Here is an 18,471-nt window from a genome sequence, read left to right on the forward strand (position 1 = left end):
ACGTCGAACGAAATTATAATTCACAATTTTTTTATCCGAAATTATGATTCTGATTTGAAATTAGAATTCCCAACTTTTTATCCAGAATTATGATTCTGATTTTTTTTCTTGAAGTTTTATACATATAATGAAAATTATTAATATGGTAATTACCAACCCACTTAATCAATTTGGCTTTGCTTTTTAATCAATCTATGGTGTTTGGTGTACTATTATTATTACGCGAAATTGTTAATTTGGTAATTATCAAACTTTTAGTCACTTTGCTCATCTCATTACTCTACAAAGCTTCCCGTTAAGTTGTTAACCTTAGAATACCCAAACCGATCCAAACCGAATAATGTATAAATACAATTAAACCGAATTTGATATAAAATCCGCATGTTTATGATTTCTTTTAAATACAGAATTGAACCTAAAGTAAACCGAATAAAATAATAACCGAAAAACTGAAAATTTCTTTGTAAACTAAATAATTTTATAAGACCGAATCCAAACCATATCGAATTCAATATAAATCCTATCAAACCCAAATATAAATAAAAGGAACCACCCAAACCAAAATCTGAAATAATAACAACCTTTTACCAAAAAAAAGCTTTAGAACAAATGCCACCAAGTTTCTGCAAGTAAAACACTAATGAATAGGAAGTAGGGATGTAAAACGAGCCGTGGATCGTGCGCCGATTCGTGAGTCGGCCATATTTTTCCGAGTTGGGTTCAAAATATTTGAACCTAGAAAAAACTAGGCCAAACGAGCCAGCTCATCATGAGTCGGGTTCGTGGCGAGTCAGCTCGTCACGAGCCGGACTGGCTCGCGGACAAAAAAAAAAATATATTTTTTTAATTTTAATATTTTAAAATATTTTTATATACAAATTATTTTTTTTATTACATATTTAGTTTGTTTTTATTTAAAATTTTATATTTTATTATATTTTAAATATTTTTTAAATATGAAAATTAGTTTTAAATATTTTTATTATTAAAATTTTATTGTAAAAAATATATATTTGGCTCGCGACCCGGCTCATTTGACTCGCGGGATAAGACGATATGGGTTGGTTTGATATATTTATAGCTCGCTAAAAAACGGGTCGGGCTGGGCTGGGTCGGGCCGGCCCGTTTTACGTGAGGAAGCATCCATGGAAGAACAAATGAGAATAAAAATGAGCTGAACTGATGCCAATTCCCTGAACCTTCAGAACAATGTTCATTTCTCATTTGCCATAAATGGACAAAGTCAAGCAATATCAATCACGATGATGGATGAAAACAGAAAGAAGCCAACACCATTTCCTATTCCCTCTATCCAAGACGTCTTGTATGCTATATGCTAAACTTCACCAAGTCTATGTAGGGGAAAAAACCTCGAACCCGAACGGAGAATTCCTCCATAACCACAACTGAAAAACTTCCTATACAGAACTCTCGGATCGGATGTCGATTTAGTCTTCTTTCCACTTGTTAACGTATCGGAGGAAGGAACTGGCGGGATTCTCCCTCGGGGGAGCCCTCACACGGGTAGACCTCCGAAGCACAGCCTCTTCCGTTTCTAAGTTGTGAGCTATTTCTTTCGATCTCTTCTGTGCTACCGAGCTGCAATACACAAGTAGTTCATTCAAACAGTCGAATCCCACTAGGTATTTTCAGATGTAATAAGCGAGATTTCTCGTTTTAGTTGACAATCTTCCAATTAGATTTTTGCCCGTGAGATGTTTTTCCAAGTAGAAAACACCTTATTCTAACTATTTACAATGATATTAGCAACTTGAAACTTTCCAAAAAATCGGCTAAATCTTTCTGCTTAGCAATGGATTAAGATAGATAATGTGAAGAAGATAGGGATATACTCACCATATTCTGTCGTAGAATTTCTCAAGTTGTTGGTGCAAAGACATTTCCCTCTCTCCTTTGCAGTTTAGCGAACCCTTCAACGCATCGAGCTGTGGATTCGAGGAAGAACGAGTTGAGGAGGACCCATACAAAAACGATTCGATTAATATGATTTTACAAAGGAATAAGGCATGCGACTTTTTACGATACCTCTTCCTTGGAACTATAATAGCCCCATTCTTTAGAATCCGGACTCTCAACAAATATCCTGCCATTGCGTCGGAACCACCAATACCTATTGTAATCCCTATCTTTACCCAAAGGGTTGGTCCGTATCACTATTTTCTCCATCTCTCTTTCATAATATTGCCTCTGCCATTGCGTCGGAACCACCAATACCTATTGTAATCCCTATCTTTACCCAAAGGGTTGGTCCGTATCACTATTTTCTCCATCTCTCTTTCATAATATTGCCTCTGCAAGTTTGTAAATCATAAGAAGTCAGAAGCAAAAAAAAAAAAAAAAAAAAAAAAAAAAAAAAAAAAAAAAAAAAAAAAAAAAAAAAAAAAAAAAAAAAAAAAAAAAAAAAAAAAAAAAAAAAAAAAAAAAAAAAAAAAAAAAAAAAAAACTATCATCTGTCACATTCATCGAGAGGGAGAGGCTATACTTTACCCTCTGCTCAGCGCTCCTCCTTTCTGTATTTCCGTTCTTATCTTCGCTCGTGAATTCCTGTGGTTGCTCCTTCCCCGTCAGCTCTTTCTCCTCTTTTGGTTGTGTTTTCGTATCTAACATCTGTTTTTTGTGCTTCCTTTGATAGACATTCTCTAGAAGCCTATCATCACCGATAAGAAAATAATGATAACAAGCTCTGAGACTGAGTCGAGTTTATTGAAGGCCGGAAAATTTTGTTTATGCGTAAATATGATATAAGGCATACCTCTTTTCCGATGGTTCGTCTTTTTCCGAAGAGATAAACTCATTGTTTTTCTCTGCATCGAACCCATTCTTTTTACCTTTTCTACTGCAGCTTCCGAGAACGTGCGAGGTATTTTTCTTATCCTCCACTCCGTCTCTGTCTAATACTCCGTTAGCTTCCTCACTAGTCTTCGACCGTTCTTTCTTCTCCTCTCTTTTCTTCCGGCCCTCCTCCAATGCTTCTTCTCTTCTAGCAGCACCTACGGCATGACGCTGTTCAATGAGCTCATCTACTCCCCTCTTAAACGTGCTTGTTTCCGTTATTTGGTTCACTAACTCCCTAAACATTTTCAACTTCACATCAGGGTAGAGAAGACCATAATGCCCCCGCTTGATTGTTCCAATGTGCGAGGAGAAATCAGGAATGTTGATCGATTCCAAGAAATCACATAGATACTCTGTCCATGTGATTAAAGTTATCTGAAAGAAAATGAAAAAAGAAAGTCTATACTGTCAGTCATCAACCAAAATTTAAGAAAAAATTGCAAGTATGAGCAAGTTTGGCAACTTCTTGTCTAAAACTGTGAATGAGAATAGTACTACTGGGCATTGAATTTATTATCAAGAGAGACTTTCCATGAGAGAGATTTTTGACCTTTGATTTGCGGTTCCTCTTCTGTAAAGCCGAAAAATTGTCGCCACCGTCATTTATGAGGAACTGGAAAAGACAAGCATGTGCTTCCATGATAAGCACCAAATTGCTCTCCTTGTGGCAGACAGCATTTTCAAAGTCTTCGAGAGAAAATCGGTACAAATTCAGCTGCCTAGCAAATGAGGAACAAAAATCCCAGACCATTAGAAGATCCCCAACGCAATCCATTGGAACACTGAAATCCCGTGAAGGAGAAGGACGTTCATTGATATCTGGATCATCAGGCCCAGGTTGCACCATTAAATCTTCGATTGGATAATTGATGGACTCTTCCTCTGACTCATTGACCTCTGGAAAGACAATAAGGAAGAACGGCCAAATCAATTGAATATTTGGATATCTAGTCTGAAACCGAAACAAACATATGCTAAAATGTCATAGTCTCGGCCAAAATTTTCGTCGTCGAATCAAAAGAAGACTTAGGGCTCATAATATATCACCTAAAAGCCACTATGAAATTGAAATCACCATGGAGCTTCTGCAAGAAAAAAAAAGACTGACTTGGATATGAATTGGTGAGCATTAGAAAGAAAGCTACCTTCATCTGTCCCATCTGCAACATGTCTACCATTTTCTGCTCTCTTTCTTTTGCCGTTTTCCCTTTCGGTTTTATCTCCCTAAAGTTTTGCACAGAGAAGAAAATGTTAGGAAATAGACCAATATATTAGGCAGTACGCACAGAACAAAGATCACATGGTTATGATTATATTCTTCCAATCTACCTTTGTTCTCTGCCTGTTACGTTTGTGAATCAGTTGTCCTCCCTGAAAGACATATTTGCTCTGCAATTCCTTAGGAATCTTTTTTGAGATCCCATGGAGTAGTGCCAGATTATCATTTACGACCCAAGGTATACTCCGGCATGTGGATTCCCGTATGAAGGATTTCAGGAAATTTCTACTAAAAGGAAACTTTTTCCATGACAGATCTTCCCCAGATAGCACTGTGTTTTCATCTATTTTCTTATCTTTATCAAGGAAGCGTACCTCGTACCGAGATTTACCAGCTCGATCTTCTACGATTTTCAAGATTCTGCATGGAAACAATTCCCCATTCCTTTTTCCGTACAACTCAGCACCAACAAAGAAACAACTTTGCAATTCTGATACTATTACTTCTGCTAGATCTTTCAATGAGAAGGTACCTGTCAAAATTGGAAAAGAAAGCTTAGAGAACGTACTTTTATATTACAGGTGCTGAAGAATTTTTCTCACATGAATAGTCACAATGTGAAAGCTTGCCCTTATTTACTTGACATAGGAACATCAAAGTTTCATCTAAGCACAATCTATGGAAAATTTGTAAGATTAAGAAAATAAACACAACATACACAAAATCCACGGTTTGACATGATAGAGTTGGTCCCTTCTAACTTTCATGAACAGCCATGTTTTGACTATATCTGATTGATCTGCTTCTAGAACCAGAATAATAACATAACCTGCTGCAGGTTCCTTCGTTGCTGTTTTAATTGATGCACACAAAAATACAATATTTCAAATTGCTACCATTCAAAATTCTGGTCTATGTTCTAGCAGCAAAATTCACCAATATTTCCATATTACATCTTTCAATGTCCAGGAAAATGATTATCCAAAAACGAACCACCAATAACAATCTTTAAGTAACTCTGTTTTATGGTAGAAGTAAAACAGAACCTGGTAAACATCATTCCTACCGTATCGAACACACAGAGGCATATCTAGCTCTGAAACTTTAAAAGTACAAAGTGAAGGCCCACTAAGCTGCCTGAGGCTTCAGGGATCCAACAGGATATGTACAAGGTGAAGTATGCCACAATACTCTCCAAGATAAACATAATAAATCTAGTAAAATTAAAACAATCAAGACTAAAAGCAGAATTAATACTAAAAGAATAAACCATGATACAGAAAATAGGAAAAGAAAGTTAAGAAACACTTACTGAACTGTATGATCCGTAAAGCAGGCGCCACTAGCTCTTTGGGCAGAGCCTGAACTTTTTCGCTTGCATGTCTTTCTGATTCTAACGCCTCCTCGTAGGTCAAGCTAGTTTTACCAGTAGATTTACATGTCCAAACCCGCTTCTGATACAGATTTATCTTCTTCAAGTACAATCTGTTCTTTGTTAAGCATACAAATCTATCATGTCCATATATAAAAGTGAATAACCACCAAGCCTCCTGGCTCTCTCCAGAATTGAAGCAGCCAGAAGGAAGCAGTATTCTCATGTTTTGAACTTGTTCAGCTTTCCTACAACTATACGCAGGATGAGAAGAAAGCAAATATTTAAGAAAAATATTCAAGAATAATTTTTTTAACCCAAGACAGATATTTCAACAGCTTGAGAATAAGGATACTGATAATCCCGGAAAATCTCTTTTGTCAAACGGACTTGATATACAAGTTCGTTCGACTCTAAGTCCTTTGGCGGCTCCAGTAGTTTATGTGGCTTCTTTTTCAGTAGAGGCATCCTTTGAACGTATAAGACCTACAGTTCATCAAAAAGTTCATAATTTTGGATGTATGATACTATGATTGCGAATTCACTTCCTATGACATATAATAAAAATATCCAAGAAATTTAAGCAACAAATGAACAACCAACCAATATGAAAGTGTTTTTCCTAGAAAGATGAAGAACAAACCCTAATCCTCATCCTTCGCAATCGTGTGACATTAAGAGATGCAACATCCAAAACTAATGCCAACAAGTGGACTGGGCTTGGCAGAGAATCAATTACATATAAACACACACATGCACATGAGAAGTAGCAATATTATGAAAGTGAAGACAAAAACCCTAGAACAGAAAATTAATTCTGCCGCTGATTCGCCGGATAAGTTGTAGCGAAGCAAGGACAACTCATAGATCATGTAAAATGATAAATGGGAGAATGCATCTCAAAGATAACAATGCAGCAACCGACAATAGCAGAAAACCCTAGACCTGTCGCCTCGCAATAGGGTTGGAGAAGATCAGATCCCATCGGACAAAGTTACCGACTCCACCAGTTCTGAGTAATATCGAGCAACCCAATAAACCAAAAAGAAACCGACAAAGCAAACCCAGACCCACGATCAAGAAGATGAAGCAGTATCAATCTCCATTTTAGGAAAATCCCAGAATACCCAGAAGCCAAACTCGACAGAGAAGAGAGAAAACAAAGGCAGGCGAAACATTCAAAACCGTAAAGAGAAATCATGACACAGACATACCCATCGATGACCCGTAATCGAATTCGCAACCAAAATAAGTCCAAAGCAAAAACAGTGAGAAAGCAAAGTCGCCCACGACAACGTAAGAAGTATCGGTTCCCGCCACAAAACAGGGAACCCATAAGGAATCAGCTGCTAATTGGCGGAACAAAACCAAGGAAGAGATTCAAACGGGAAGAATAAACACTTACAACGAATGTATGGATCGAAATGCGAACAGAAAAAGCGAGAGAGCGAGGGAATGGATCGTGAAATGGGTTTCTCCGGAAGATGAGAACAGTTCTCACGCTCTCTCGCTCTCTCTCTCAGCTGCTTGGTCGTCGTCCTTCGTTGTGGGAAAGAAACATTTATAAATGATTAGCCCCACTTTTATAGTTTATACCTTATGTTGGAGGCATAGCTTTCCAAAATTACATATTAGCCCCATAATTTATTTGTTTTGACATAAAGTACCCAACCCATCACAACGGACTTTATGGGCCCATGGGCTTGAAGCTTAAAACGCAGTCGTTTTGAGCATCGATTAATCTCCGCCGGATTGCTCTTTGCCTTCTGTCGGGTTCTCCTCTGTCTCCGACACGCTCCAGGAATTGTTCGTTGCTCGGATTTCATGGAAGATTTTTGTGATCTCCTTATTCGGTAAGATTGTTGTGACTTGTTTTCGGAATTCGGAAGATTCGCTCGTTGTTTGGTATGTTTCGATCTCTTTTTTTTTCTCGAGGTAACGGAATTTGTTTTTACCGTGATTGAATTTGGAGTCTAGGGTTAGGGATGAAACACCATAGCTCTTGATTCGAGTAGTTGTGGTTATGTGCTTTTTTTTCCCCTCCTATTAATGGTTTCGGAGCTTGAGATTTCAGCTGCTTTTTTGTCCCCTTTTCGGTTCCTGAATGACGAGCGAGATCTTTCTCTTCGTTTGATTGGAAAGTTTTACTTCTGTTTCTCTGACGTTGCTAGATTTTCCAGCTCGGAGAAGAAAGGAATCATAGATTTTTCTGAATATCTGAACTCTTAGGGTTTTTTGAATTTGACAGGTGCTTGAGCCGGTTTGTCTGAATTGACAGATGTTTCTAAAATCGGCGTACTTGTATTGGACCTTGTTTGTCTAGTCTATTATTAGTCATGGAATGAACGATTGTTCCTACGCTTTGAATGCTGACACAATGCTGAAGAAATTCTCATGATTTGCATGTACTTCTCCTTCATAGCAGCCCGTCTTCCCAGTTCATAGTTTGCTCACCTAGCTGCTTCTACATATATCCTTATTGCAAGTAGTTTAGATGTGCTAACGGAGAGTCTCTTCAATTGCCTTATTGATGTCGTCGTTTCTTGGGATAGAATTTTTCTCTTTAGTGATAGAGGTTTGTCTGCTTCTTTGTGTTTGTTGTTTATTGTCTTCATATTTAATTTAAACTGAAAGTTGATAGAAAGGGTTCTGAGTGTTTAGAATAATTAAGACGTTGCTATTCTCAACATTTGGAAACCATTTGACCTATAAAGTAGCACGTGAAGTATTTTGACTAGTTCATCTTGATATGCTAAGACTCATCGTTTTTTCCGTTTCCTGTTCAAATTTCAGGAGAGGGATATTTTCAGGCAGCGGAAATAAACCGTAATTGCTTGTGCGTTGTTGACTCTACTTTAAGAATCTGCATTGTAAGGCGTAGTAAGATTACACTAACATGGGAGATGGTAGTACAACAAGCTCCAACAGCAGGGGTGTCGGGGCCAACAGCTCGAGCAGTGGCAATGAGAAACCAGAGTGGCTGCAACAGTACAACCTCGTCGGCAAGATTGGTGAAGGGACTTATGGTCTAGTGTTCCTGGCCAAAACCAAGACCCCTACAAAAAGACCCATTGCCATTAAGAAGTTTAAACAGTCAAAGGACGGGGATGGAGTTTCCCCAACCGCCATCCGTGAAATCATGCTGCTAAGGGAGATTTCCCATGAGAATGTTGTGAAGCTTGTGAATGTCCACATCAACCATGCAGACATGTCCCTGTATCTTGCTTTTGATTACGCCGAGTACGATCTCTATGAAATCATCAGGCACCACAGGGACAAAGTCATCCATCCCATCAATCAGTACACAGTTAAGTCGTTGCTCTGGCAGCTTCTTAATGGCTTGAACTACCTCCACAGCAATTGGATTATACACCGCGATCTGAAACCATCGAATATCTTGGTTATGGGCGAGGGAGAGGAACACGGAATAATCAAAATCGCTGATTTTGGGCTTGCAAGGATATATCAAGCCCCATTGAAGCCATTATCAGATAATGGAGTTGTGGTCACCATCTGGTATCGTGCCCCCGAGCTGCTTCTTGGGTCAAAGCATTACACGAGCGCTGTCGATATGTGGGCTGTTGGATGTATTTTTGCTGAATTGTTGACTCTCAAGCCGCTGTTTCAAGGGGCGGAGGCAAAGTCGACACCAAACCCGTTCCAACTGGATCAACTCGACAAGATATTCAAGATTTTAGGCCACCCAACTTTGGAAAAGTGGCCGACTCTCGGTAACCTTCCACACTGGCAGTCCGATCTTCAACACATTCAAGGGCACAAGTATGACAATGCAGGGCTTCACAACGTCGTTCACCTCAACCCGAAAGGTGCGGCTTTCGATCTCTTATCCAAGATGCTCGAATACGATCCACTGAAGCGCATCACAGCAGCACAAGCGCTAGAGCACGAGTATTTCCGGATGGATCCACTCCCTGGACGCAATGCCTTCGTTTCCTCCCAACCCATGGAGAAAATCGTGAACTACCCGAGTCGGCCCGTAGACACAAACACGGATTTCGAGGGTACGACAAGTATCAATCCTCCTCAAGCGGTACAAACCGGGAACGTACCGGGAAACATGGCAGGTGCTCATACAATGGGTGGAAGATCTATGCCACGGCCAATGGTCGCTCATAACATGCAGAGGATGCAGCCACAGGGCATGATGGGTTATAATTTCCCGGCACAGGCCGGAATGAATCCCGGAGGGGTCCCGATGCAGCAGCGGGGAATGCCTCAAACGCATCAGCAGCAACAGTTAAGAAGGAAAGACCCCGGAATGAATATGTCCGGATACGTGCCTCCTAACAAAAACAGACGCCTCTGATCGAACCAGCGGAGAAATCGGGAACCTTCCTTTCGGATCTTCACGAGGTAAGTTCTATATCGTATGTATCTGTTTCCGATCGTTTTTTCGCCTCCCGACGTTCGTGCTCGATAATCGTTGCTTTTTAGTTTTAGGCTAGGCTTGCGAACTTTGGAAAACCACCTGTAGAAAACGAACGAATACTGTATGAGTGTGAAAACGGGTGATCGGTCATTCTTGATTCATATTGGTAGATTCAGTTTGCGACATCCTTGGTTTTTTTATAGTGCAGCATTCAAGAAATGTCTTTAAGATTTCCTAAACCGGACCGGTTAAGGAGAACCATTTTAGATAAACCGGTTAACTGAGTTTAACTCCACAACCCTCACCAAATCAGTGGGGTTCATTAGTTTCGTGTTTATTGTACTCGAATAAATGAGTTTTAATCTTTTATCTCTCTTATTTACCGCGTAGGTGGGACCAGCGATCCTGTGTGAGTTTTCACGAAGGTCCATTAAAAAAAAGGGATACTCACGCCCGAGAATGTACGCCACAAATGTTCATGCATGGATTTGAAATTTTATACGAATAGCTATACCACCTTGCATTTGGTTAATCCATGCATGAATCTGCAAACATGTAAATCGAGTTGAATGGATGTGAATTTTTTTTTTTTACAAATTCCATATGGGTTTGAAAAAGTTTTGGAAAAAAAAATAAAGAATTTGTGGGAAATTTAGCTAATAACATTGATTTTACTGTACGTGAAACGAATTGAGCAGCGGTCAGTACCCTTAACCAGTAATCACAACGAATGTTATGTTTCGAGCTGAATGGGTGTAACAAGTAACAACATAAAACAAGCTCATAAAAAACCAAGAAAACAAAAGAAGAAAGATGAGGGAGAGTACAAGAAGCAAAGTATTCGTTCACAAGACCTCTCGTTCAAGCTTGAGGACGGCCATGAAAGCTTCCTGAGGGACATCCACTCTACCTATCGCCTTCATTCTCTTCTTTCCCTCCGCCTGTTCATACCAACCATTTACATGTTCCTTTTAAGCGAGCTTTAAACGTAAATAAATAAAAACTTGCAGAATAAAGGTGGATTAGTGGATACTAGCTGCTTCTAAATGCATAGTCCAGCCCCCAAGGCATTATACTTTGCCCCTTGGCTAACTGGCTTCTATATCATGGCATGGCTTACAAAGTTATTGCCTGTGAAAAAGCTTTACCTGTTTCTTAAGAAGCTTCTTCTTCCGTGAAATATCACCACCTACATGAATGACAGAAAACATCAGGAAAAGGACTATCTGAACAAAGAGCGTCCCCGACTCATAAACATGTCTATCTCTTCTCTTCAAGTCTCCCGTAAATCTGGACATTGCCCTCACTTGAATTGGTTAAAAGCTTTTCACTTTTAGAGAAGGGTTGAACAAATGGGAAAACAACATTAGATGGAAGAAAAAGAAGAAGAAGAAGAAGAAGAAGAAGGGTTATACTGGTTTGTTAGGGTAAGTTTCATACGTTCTTGTTTATTTTCTTCATGCTTACATAGTTAGCTTTATAATAACAAAGTCGTGTTTTTACCTTTATTAAGAATGCAGCTAACTCAGACTTTCATGGCGAGAAGGAAGGGAAGCAGAAACTCGAAAACATTATAGAGAATGTGCAACTTACCATAACATTTGGCTAACACATCTTTCCTGATCGCAGATAGTGACTCACTAGCAATCACCTTTGATCCCATACAAGCCTGTAAATGCAACGGTAGAACAAAAAAAAAATAGTCGGTAAGGAATAATGATGATAACCTATAGCGTAAACAAGACAGTAAATCATTGTTCTCGGAAGCAAGCCGCGGTAAACAAAAACCAAAAGTGAACCCTCGAAAGAAAAATCAGTGCTGCATCATTCTTCACAGAAGTTGAAGTAAAATATTTACCTGGATGGGCACTTTAAACATTTGTCGTGGAATAAGCTCTTTCAGTTTTTGAGTCAAAGCTCTCCCGACGGAATATGCCTGTAAGCATAGGTTGAAATGTATCTCACAGTGATGTGTGGCAGAAAGACTTTGACATTTAGTAAATGCTAAAAATACAAGATGTGTAGATATTTAAGAAGTTGCATTCTATTTTCCTCAGTTCAGAAAACTTGAGGTTAAAAGCATCGAGCAATAACCTTATCTTTGTGTACAATGGTTGACAAAGGTTCCACCTTCTCACTGTTGATCAGAATATCGAGTTTTATCAGATTGCTTTCCTTGTACCTGCACTCAAATTTGGAAGGAATGAGATACCAATTGGATATCTGCACGTATTAGGAAACAAAAGATAATGAAACATACGGGATAAAATCATAAAACCAGAAAACACCTTTGATGCAAAACAGAAGAAAACCTAGATACAGGTGATAGCTGATAAGAAAAAACAAAACCGGCCTTCCTATTTTTTTTTCCCCAGTCTATTAAACTGAAGAAGCTGACTGATGCTATTGTGAACCAAGGAGATCAACCAAATTTAACATATTGTTTTGAACAGAATAACTATCCATACCAAAATCCCGATTATTAAAGCCCATGAATAAAAATAGCTTTCTGGTGTGGCTAGAGTCTGTCTTATTCCCTTGTATATTTCTTGTGACTTTGGATAGTAAGAAAAAGCTTATAGATCTATATTACTTGAAGAAAATGATGAAGTACCCCTTAGATACACAAATAAAACAAAAGACATGGGTCATAGGACGAAGTGAATGATTGAAGAACTTACTCGAGAAATGTGTATTCCATGCTAGCATATCCCTTCGTCCTGGATTTTAACTGGTCAAAGAAATCTCCCACCATCTGCAAAAATAGACACAGAATTAATTAGGACAAGTGTGGTTCAAATAATCAGTAGAGACATCTCCAAGCTTTCAAATGGATCTCATCTGAAGAGTGGATAGATAGTAGTTTACCTCTGCAAGGGGTAACTCATAGATGATAGAAGCTCTATTCTCGGTTATATATTTCATTTCTTTGAACTCTCCTCTTCTCTCTTGAGCAAGCTCCATTAGTGAACCGATATAGTCTTTTGGTGTGAGCATTTCAATCTGAATACGTCATTCGCTATTATATCTCATCCTTTAAGCATCTCATATCAGTATCTAGAAAGCAGAAAAAGTAACCTTAACATAAGGCTCCTCAATTGATCTCCTCTGTCCAGGTTCTGGAAGTAACGATGGGTTTGAGCACTCGACCTTCGAAAACAATAATGTAAACGGTAGTAAGGCTCCAGATATAAAATGATATGTACACCTGGACTAGACCTGCGAGGGAAGAAAGTAGTTTAAAAGTTTGGGATCAAGAGGAAATTACAGTATCACCAGTTATACAGTTCACCCTATATACAACACTTGGAGCAGTGGTAATTAGACTCAGGTTGTATTCCCTCTCTAGCCTTTCCTGCGAAGAAGAATACCCAGAGCATGAATGCAGAAAAATGATTAAATGGACCTCTAAAGAACTTGTGACCTCAGTGAACATGGCAACTTGTGGTCAACACAAAACCTGGTTGGCAACTTCATGAACGACTGAAACTTAAAATAGTAAAATACAGATATGGATTTGAAAGATCCTAACTACCAATCCTTAACAGGATAAGAACGAAATTATACATGCATGTATCCAATCACACAACAGAATAACAGCTGTTAAAATTTTGACAAAAAAAAGAAGATAGAAATGTAGCTAACCTGTACAATTTCCATGTGGAGAAGACCCAAGAAACCACATCTAAAACCAAAACCCATAGCGTTTGAAGTTTCAGGCTCGAACTGCGGGATAGAAACCAAAACGAGGGTGGACCAAATAAAAACCAAGTCAACTATTGGTGTTCCAGAATCCAGAAATGAATGCCCTTTTCTGTTGTTTCAGCCGCTTGGTACCTTCAATGCAGCATCGTTGAGTTGAAGTTTCTCCAATGCATCACGAAGTTCAGGAAACCTGCCAGTAGACCACAGGTGAAGAGAAGCATGTAAAAGTAAAAACAAACGCTAGCAAAACCAACAATAAAAGATCATTACTGGTCCGCATCAACTGGAAACAGGCCACAGAACACCATAGGGGTAGCTTCCTCATAACCTGGTAAAGAGCATTCTGCCCGTCTACCGAAGCTTGTAATTGTATCTCCCACTCTAGCATCTGCAACAGATCTTATAGACGCAGAAAGGTAGCCAACCTGTACAGAAGAACAGAACCATTAAGATTACTTGATATAAGGTACATAAAAAAATGTGGAACCGTCCTGTGCTTTAGTTTTTTTGTTGAAACGTGATTACGTTATCAGGTATACATGCAGCATGGAAGGATTTCGTGTATCTAGATTGCATAAACACAACTGTCTGGCTACTTCAGTCGTGTAGCAAAGGAAGATGCAATTGCTCAAATCCTCAAACAAATCAAAACAAGAAAAGTAAACTATTTATATATATATATATATATATATATATATATATAGGAATGGGAGAGCTACCTATGGCCGTAATTGCCCATCATCATTCATTGCAAACACCAGAAACTTGTGAAAAAAGCAAACTTCTTCATTTCATATGTATTTAGGTCAAATCAGTCCAATGTACTCTTTCTTTTAAAGATCAGGTGTCTATATCTATAGAAAACCACACACAAAACAAGGTTCGAAAGAATACTCTACCTCACCCGCATACAATTGGTCAACTTGAATTTGATTTGGAGACAGAACTCCAATTTCATCAGCAAAGTAATCCTGCAAATGGAAACGGAGAAAATAAGGGAGGCTAATGATGGAGCTGTAAGCTTTCTTGGGAAGTAAATATTCTGATTTAGTACCTGAAAGAACTACAAAATAACAAATGAACTTCCTGTGACCATATTACAATTACAAAATTTGATTTAGTTACATTTTCATTCTCAAGTGTTTATGCACCATACCATTTGCCAATAGGCACCGCATTCAATCTTCACTATCACCATCATAAAACGATAAAGCAATTAAGGCAGGATGGTCTGACTCTGACAGGAGCACAGATAAAGGCTAACCTTCCCGCTAGCCATGAAAACAATTCTGTCACCTTTCCTTATTTTCCCATCAATGACTCGAAAATATACAATGACACCGCGGTATGGATCATAATAACTGCAGAGAAATGTATACTGGATAAGAAATAATTGTAGTTAAAACGTCAAACATGGAATTTAAGGAGATGAGTCAAAGCTGCAAAATGCTAATAAGTTTCAGTTTAGCAATGACGGGGCAATAAAAAACCGGAACTAGTTTGACATGGAGTAGTTAAGAGAAAAAAAAATATCTTCTGGAAGCCTCTGATTAGGGTAACATGTAATAAACTTAATAGCAATATGATTAATTAACCACATCAAAAAATTAACGAGAAACAGAAAGATGGCTAGTTATTTATTGAAGTCTGATAATATAGTTTAGGCTCCTCAAGTGAATGCCTATTCAAGACAACATCACTATTGCAGCAGAAAGTATATGATTCATAATAATGTAAATTTAAATCGTTTGAAATATCCACCTTCAAAAATTAAATTTATGCAAAAATGATTAAATTTGTTCTCATGATTATCATCACAAGAGCCAACCTATCAAAAATTAACGCTCTTAGAGGATTTTCAGCTGTATCACGGGGTGCAGGAATTCTTTGAACAACTGCATTCAATATATCAATAATACCAATTCCTTCCTGCAGAAAGCAAACAATCAAAAGAAAAATATAAGCCATTGGGTGCCCATAGATGTCAGTTCTGAAGAACCAAAAGGTTTTAGTGGCAAATTAGCAGAATGATGTAAAGCCTAACCTTTGCTGAGCAGAGTATTGCTTTGCTACAATCTAACCCGATAACCTACAAACACTTCAGGTTAACACCAGTTTCGAAACAGTATTCACACAGTGTGCTTTCTCAGAAATCATAGCACCAGGAGCTGACATCCCATTAGAGAAACGTGAGATTTGAGCTAAGCATCTCAAAGAGGAAATACACAACACAGAAAAATTGCATACTGCAAAAGAATTTGTCAACACCATAGTCTTCTTCAAGAACAAAGAGCAACCATAATAGGCTGCACTGTACCAATGCCACACAATAGAGATATAGACAGTAGGCTAACAGGTATAAAGAGAAGTACCAACCTCTTCCATCTCCTTGATGACACGATCTGGGTCAGCACCTGGAAGATCTATCTTATTCAAAACCTGCAAGAAATAAGCAAAGTTCCAAAGCCATAAACTCAAGTACAGATACAAGTTAGTCAGAGTTATAAAATTGAACTAGAAGCATCTTAATGCTGAAATTTTTTTTATCTACGTTTGGTTTCTCTTTTGTTTATATAAATGCCAATAGTTACAGTAAGGGTGAGTCAGTCGTACTATCGTAGAGGTTATTGCCAAATTTCCATACTATGTTTAAAGAAACTCATGCTGGAAATGATTAAAATAATTGTTTAAATAACATGTTTGCCCTACTTTTAAGTTACCTAAACCATTGCAGATCTTTTGTAAGTTTTTCCATATATAAGAGGCCATTTACATCAGTGAATAACTTGGACAAGCTAGAAGTAGAAATGAAAAATAAAAGCCGCAACTACTTGACACTTTTTTTCTTATTAAAATGGGAAAAGTATAAAACCTAATAACCAGATAAAACATAACTCTGTACTTACAGGAATAATCTCGAGGTTGTGTTCTAGCGCCAAATAAACGTTTGCCAGAGTTTGAGCTTCCACTCCCTGAAAACAGAGAGTATAAGCAGTAAGAGATCGCAACATATTCAATGGGGGGAAAAAGATGGCTAAACCAATACATCATAATTCAGGTTTTAATAATATAAAAAATTGTATATCAATAGATGGAGGAAATACCAGACCTGGGATGCGTCCACAACAAGAAGTGCACCCTCACATGCAGCAAGAGATCGTGAAACCTATAAATAAGGGAGAATATCCAGTTATTAAAACAAGTTATTAGACAGCAAGTTTTGACCTTCACAACCAATTATTGGATGATTAGGCAACAAATTAAGAGGTCTGTTCCATTAACTCAAGCTTCAGATTATGCAGAAATTCCCTAGTAGCTAACATTCCGATACAAGTAAGCCAGAACTTTAACTGTAAGATGAGGCTGCATTCCACAAATGTGAGGAAGGAAGATGTACTGTAAAGCTATAACTATGCAATATTTGACAAAAGGCTACACTGCAAAAAAAAAAAAAAAGGAACGACTTCTCAGAGAATTCGAGTAACATCAGGATCTTAAATACCTCATAAGAGAAGTCGACATGTCCTGGAGTATCTATCAAATTGAGGCAATATGGTTTGTCTTCGAAAACATAACGCATTCGAGCTGCCTGTGCAAACACAGAAAAGCTGTCTTAACAGACACAGAGAACAGTAGTGAACAATAAAAAGTAACTTAAAATCTAGAAAACTGAATCCCAATACATTATTAGAGTTGTGGGAGTCTTTGAGTTATGTCACCAGTAAAATAAATTGTAGCTTTCTCCCAATTCACATAGTATCATAGACCAAATCGTGTTGAGAATCCAATTCATTGATTCAAGAAAGCATAACCGAAGTAATTCGAAACCTGCAGTTTGATTGTGATGCCTCTTTCTCTCTCCAAATCCATGTTGTCGAGAAACTGCTCCTTCATCTCTCTGGTTTGTACAGTACCAGTCATCTGAAGCAACTTATCAGCTAATGTCGACTTCCCATGATCGATATGAGCTATAATCGAGAAATTCCTGATGTTCGCAATCGGAACCTGAACTTCAAACAATTTCAATAACCAAATGTTCACCTCCTCTCCAAGAGTCAATACAAAAGAAATTTGAGGGAAAAAAAAACATCAAACTCGAAGAACTAAGACCTTCAACATACGGTCCTGACCGGCTCGAACGGCGAATTCAGAGTCGGAGAGCTGCGTCCCGGCGGCCGACTCGCAGAGCACCGACGTCCGGCGGCGGAGGCGGAGGCGGAGATCATAGGGACGGCGGGGGGTGGAGCTAGAGAGAGAAAGGGAAGAGAGGTTTAGAGAGATAAAGTGACGATGAAGAGAAGAAGAAGTTCCTGATAAGATGAACGTTGGAAGGGAGAGGTCCGTTGCAGTGGAAGCAGCCATTGCCATTGCCACAACTTCTCTGCTCCTTTTTCTTCTCCAATATTTTAAACTTTTTTTTTTAAATTCTTAGCCACAGACTCAGATCGGCTCTAATCTTGGGTTGGGTAGGCCCATTTAGGTCCAATTTAACCAATTCCTTATCAGCCGGCCCATTTAGGCCCATTTCAATCAATTTGTCGTTTCACACCGCATGTGTATAGATCCCATTAGGGGTATTTAATTTTTTAGCCATATTAATTTTAAAAAAACGAATTTTCAGAACCAAATAATCAAATTGAAATTTAAAAGAATCTAAAAAATAAAATTGTTTAAAAAAGACCTAATTTTTTTACTAAAGATCGAAAATAAAATCGAATCGAATATAATATAATATAATAACTAGTTGGTTATTTATATAAAACCAAAAAAACTGAACTAAATCATTATCGACACGAAACCCGAAACAAATACCGAAACATACATTCTAGATCATATGACCATGAGTAATATGCTTTTTTAGGACATTCTTGATTTGTCCAAATCGGTGTGCTTTGACTTGTCTTTTTTTTTGGGGGGGGGGGGGCATTT

The 18,471-nt window shown here is 38.3% G+C and overlaps 3 protein-coding genes across 5 annotated transcripts; 1 reads left to right on the forward strand and 2 right to left on the reverse strand.

Moving 5' to 3' along the window:
* Positions 1-1,170: 1,170 nt before the first annotated feature.
* LOC104818408 (DDT domain-containing protein DDB_G0282237) lies at positions 1,171-6,988 on the reverse strand. 2 transcript variants are annotated; one of them, XM_019203089.1, is made up of 11 exons: positions 6,853-6,988; positions 5,803-5,933; positions 5,388-5,560; positions 4,186-4,607; positions 4,002-4,080; positions 3,407-3,753; positions 2,774-3,231; positions 2,509-2,668; positions 2,047-2,208; positions 1,858-1,946; positions 1,171-1,599 (listed from the first exon to the last, which is right to left on the reverse strand). In XM_019203089.1, exons 2-11 carry the CDS (start codon positions 5,913-5,915, stop codon positions 1,449-1,451), a joined length of 2,154 nt encoding a protein of 717 aa, XP_019058634.1. In that variant the 5' UTR covers positions 5,916-5,933; positions 6,853-6,988; the 3' UTR covers positions 1,171-1,448. The 2 variants fall into 2 exon arrangements, with proteins under 2 accessions (XP_019058634.1, XP_010546291.1); XM_010547989.1 differs by lacking the exons at positions 1,171-1,599; positions 1,858-1,946; positions 2,047-2,208 and adding an exon at positions 2,213-2,312 and having other exon boundaries at positions 2,504-2,668.
* A 204-nt stretch (positions 6,989-7,192) lies between these two features.
* LOC104818409 (cyclin-dependent kinase E-1) lies at positions 7,193-10,425 on the forward strand. The gene is made up of 3 exons (XM_010547991.2): positions 7,193-7,300; positions 8,241-9,821; positions 10,228-10,425. The coding sequence occupies exon 2, from the start codon at positions 8,344-8,346 to the stop codon at positions 9,772-9,774; it is 1,431 nt and encodes a 476-aa protein (XP_010546293.1). The 5' UTR covers positions 7,193-7,300; positions 8,241-8,343; the 3' UTR covers positions 9,775-9,821; positions 10,228-10,425.
* A 102-nt stretch (positions 10,426-10,527) lies between these two features.
* LOC104818410 (translation factor GUF1 homolog, chloroplastic) lies at positions 10,528-17,929 on the reverse strand. 2 transcript variants are annotated; one of them, XM_010547993.1, is made up of 22 exons: positions 17,653-17,929; positions 17,371-17,547; positions 17,045-17,131; positions 16,652-16,708; positions 16,449-16,514; positions 15,919-15,981; positions 15,587-15,631; positions 15,371-15,471; positions 14,807-14,903; positions 14,442-14,513; positions 13,813-13,967; positions 13,675-13,732; positions 13,483-13,563; positions 13,106-13,192; positions 12,916-12,987; positions 12,706-12,840; positions 12,519-12,592; positions 11,932-12,019; positions 11,696-11,773; positions 11,431-11,506; positions 10,991-11,026; positions 10,528-10,783 (listed from the first exon to the last, which is right to left on the reverse strand). In XM_010547993.1, the coding sequence occupies exons 1-22, from the start codon at positions 17,908-17,910 to the stop codon at positions 10,683-10,685; spliced, it is 2,064 nt and encodes a 687-aa protein (XP_010546295.1). In that variant the 5' UTR covers positions 17,911-17,929; the 3' UTR covers positions 10,528-10,682. The 2 variants fall into 2 exon arrangements, with proteins under 2 accessions (XP_010546295.1, XP_010546294.1); XM_010547992.1 differs by having other exon boundaries at positions 10,528-10,778; positions 10,986-11,026.
* Positions 17,930-18,471: the final 542 nt, after the last annotated feature.

Source organism: Tarenaya hassleriana, unplaced genomic scaffold, assembly GCF_000463585.1.
Source record: "Tarenaya hassleriana unplaced genomic scaffold, ASM46358v1 Cleome29, whole genome shotgun sequence".
NCBI lineage: Eukaryota > Viridiplantae > Streptophyta > Magnoliopsida > Brassicales > Cleomaceae > Tarenaya > Tarenaya hassleriana.

Coding starts and splice junctions, on each gene's coding strand:
- LOC104818408 (XM_019203089.1), bottom strand. CDS start 5,915: ATGCCTCTACTGAAAAAGAAGCCACATAAACTACTGGAGCCGCCAAAG. Junction 5,561..5,802: donor GAGATTTTCCGGGATTATCA/GTATCCTTATTC, acceptor AACAAAGAACAG/ATTGTACTTGAAGAAGATAA. Junction 4,081..4,185: donor GTAACAGGCAGAGAACAAAG/GTAGATTGGAAG, acceptor GCAAAACTTTAG/GGAGATAAAACCGAAAGGGA.
- LOC104818409 (XM_010547991.2), top strand. CDS start 8,344: ATGGGAGATGGTAGTACAACAAGCTCCAACAGCAGGGGTGTCGGGGCC.
- LOC104818410 (XM_010547993.1), bottom strand. CDS start 17,910: ATGGCAATGGCTGCTTCCACTGCAACGGACCTCTCCCTTCCAACGTTC. Junction 13,968..14,441: donor ACCAATTGTATGCGGGTGAG/GTAGAGTATTCT, acceptor TCTTCTGTACAG/GTTGGCTACCTTTCTGCGTC. Junction 12,593..12,705: donor ATGAGTTACCCCTTGCAGAG/GTAAACTACTAT, acceptor CTATTTTTGCAG/ATGGTGGGAGATTTCTTTGA.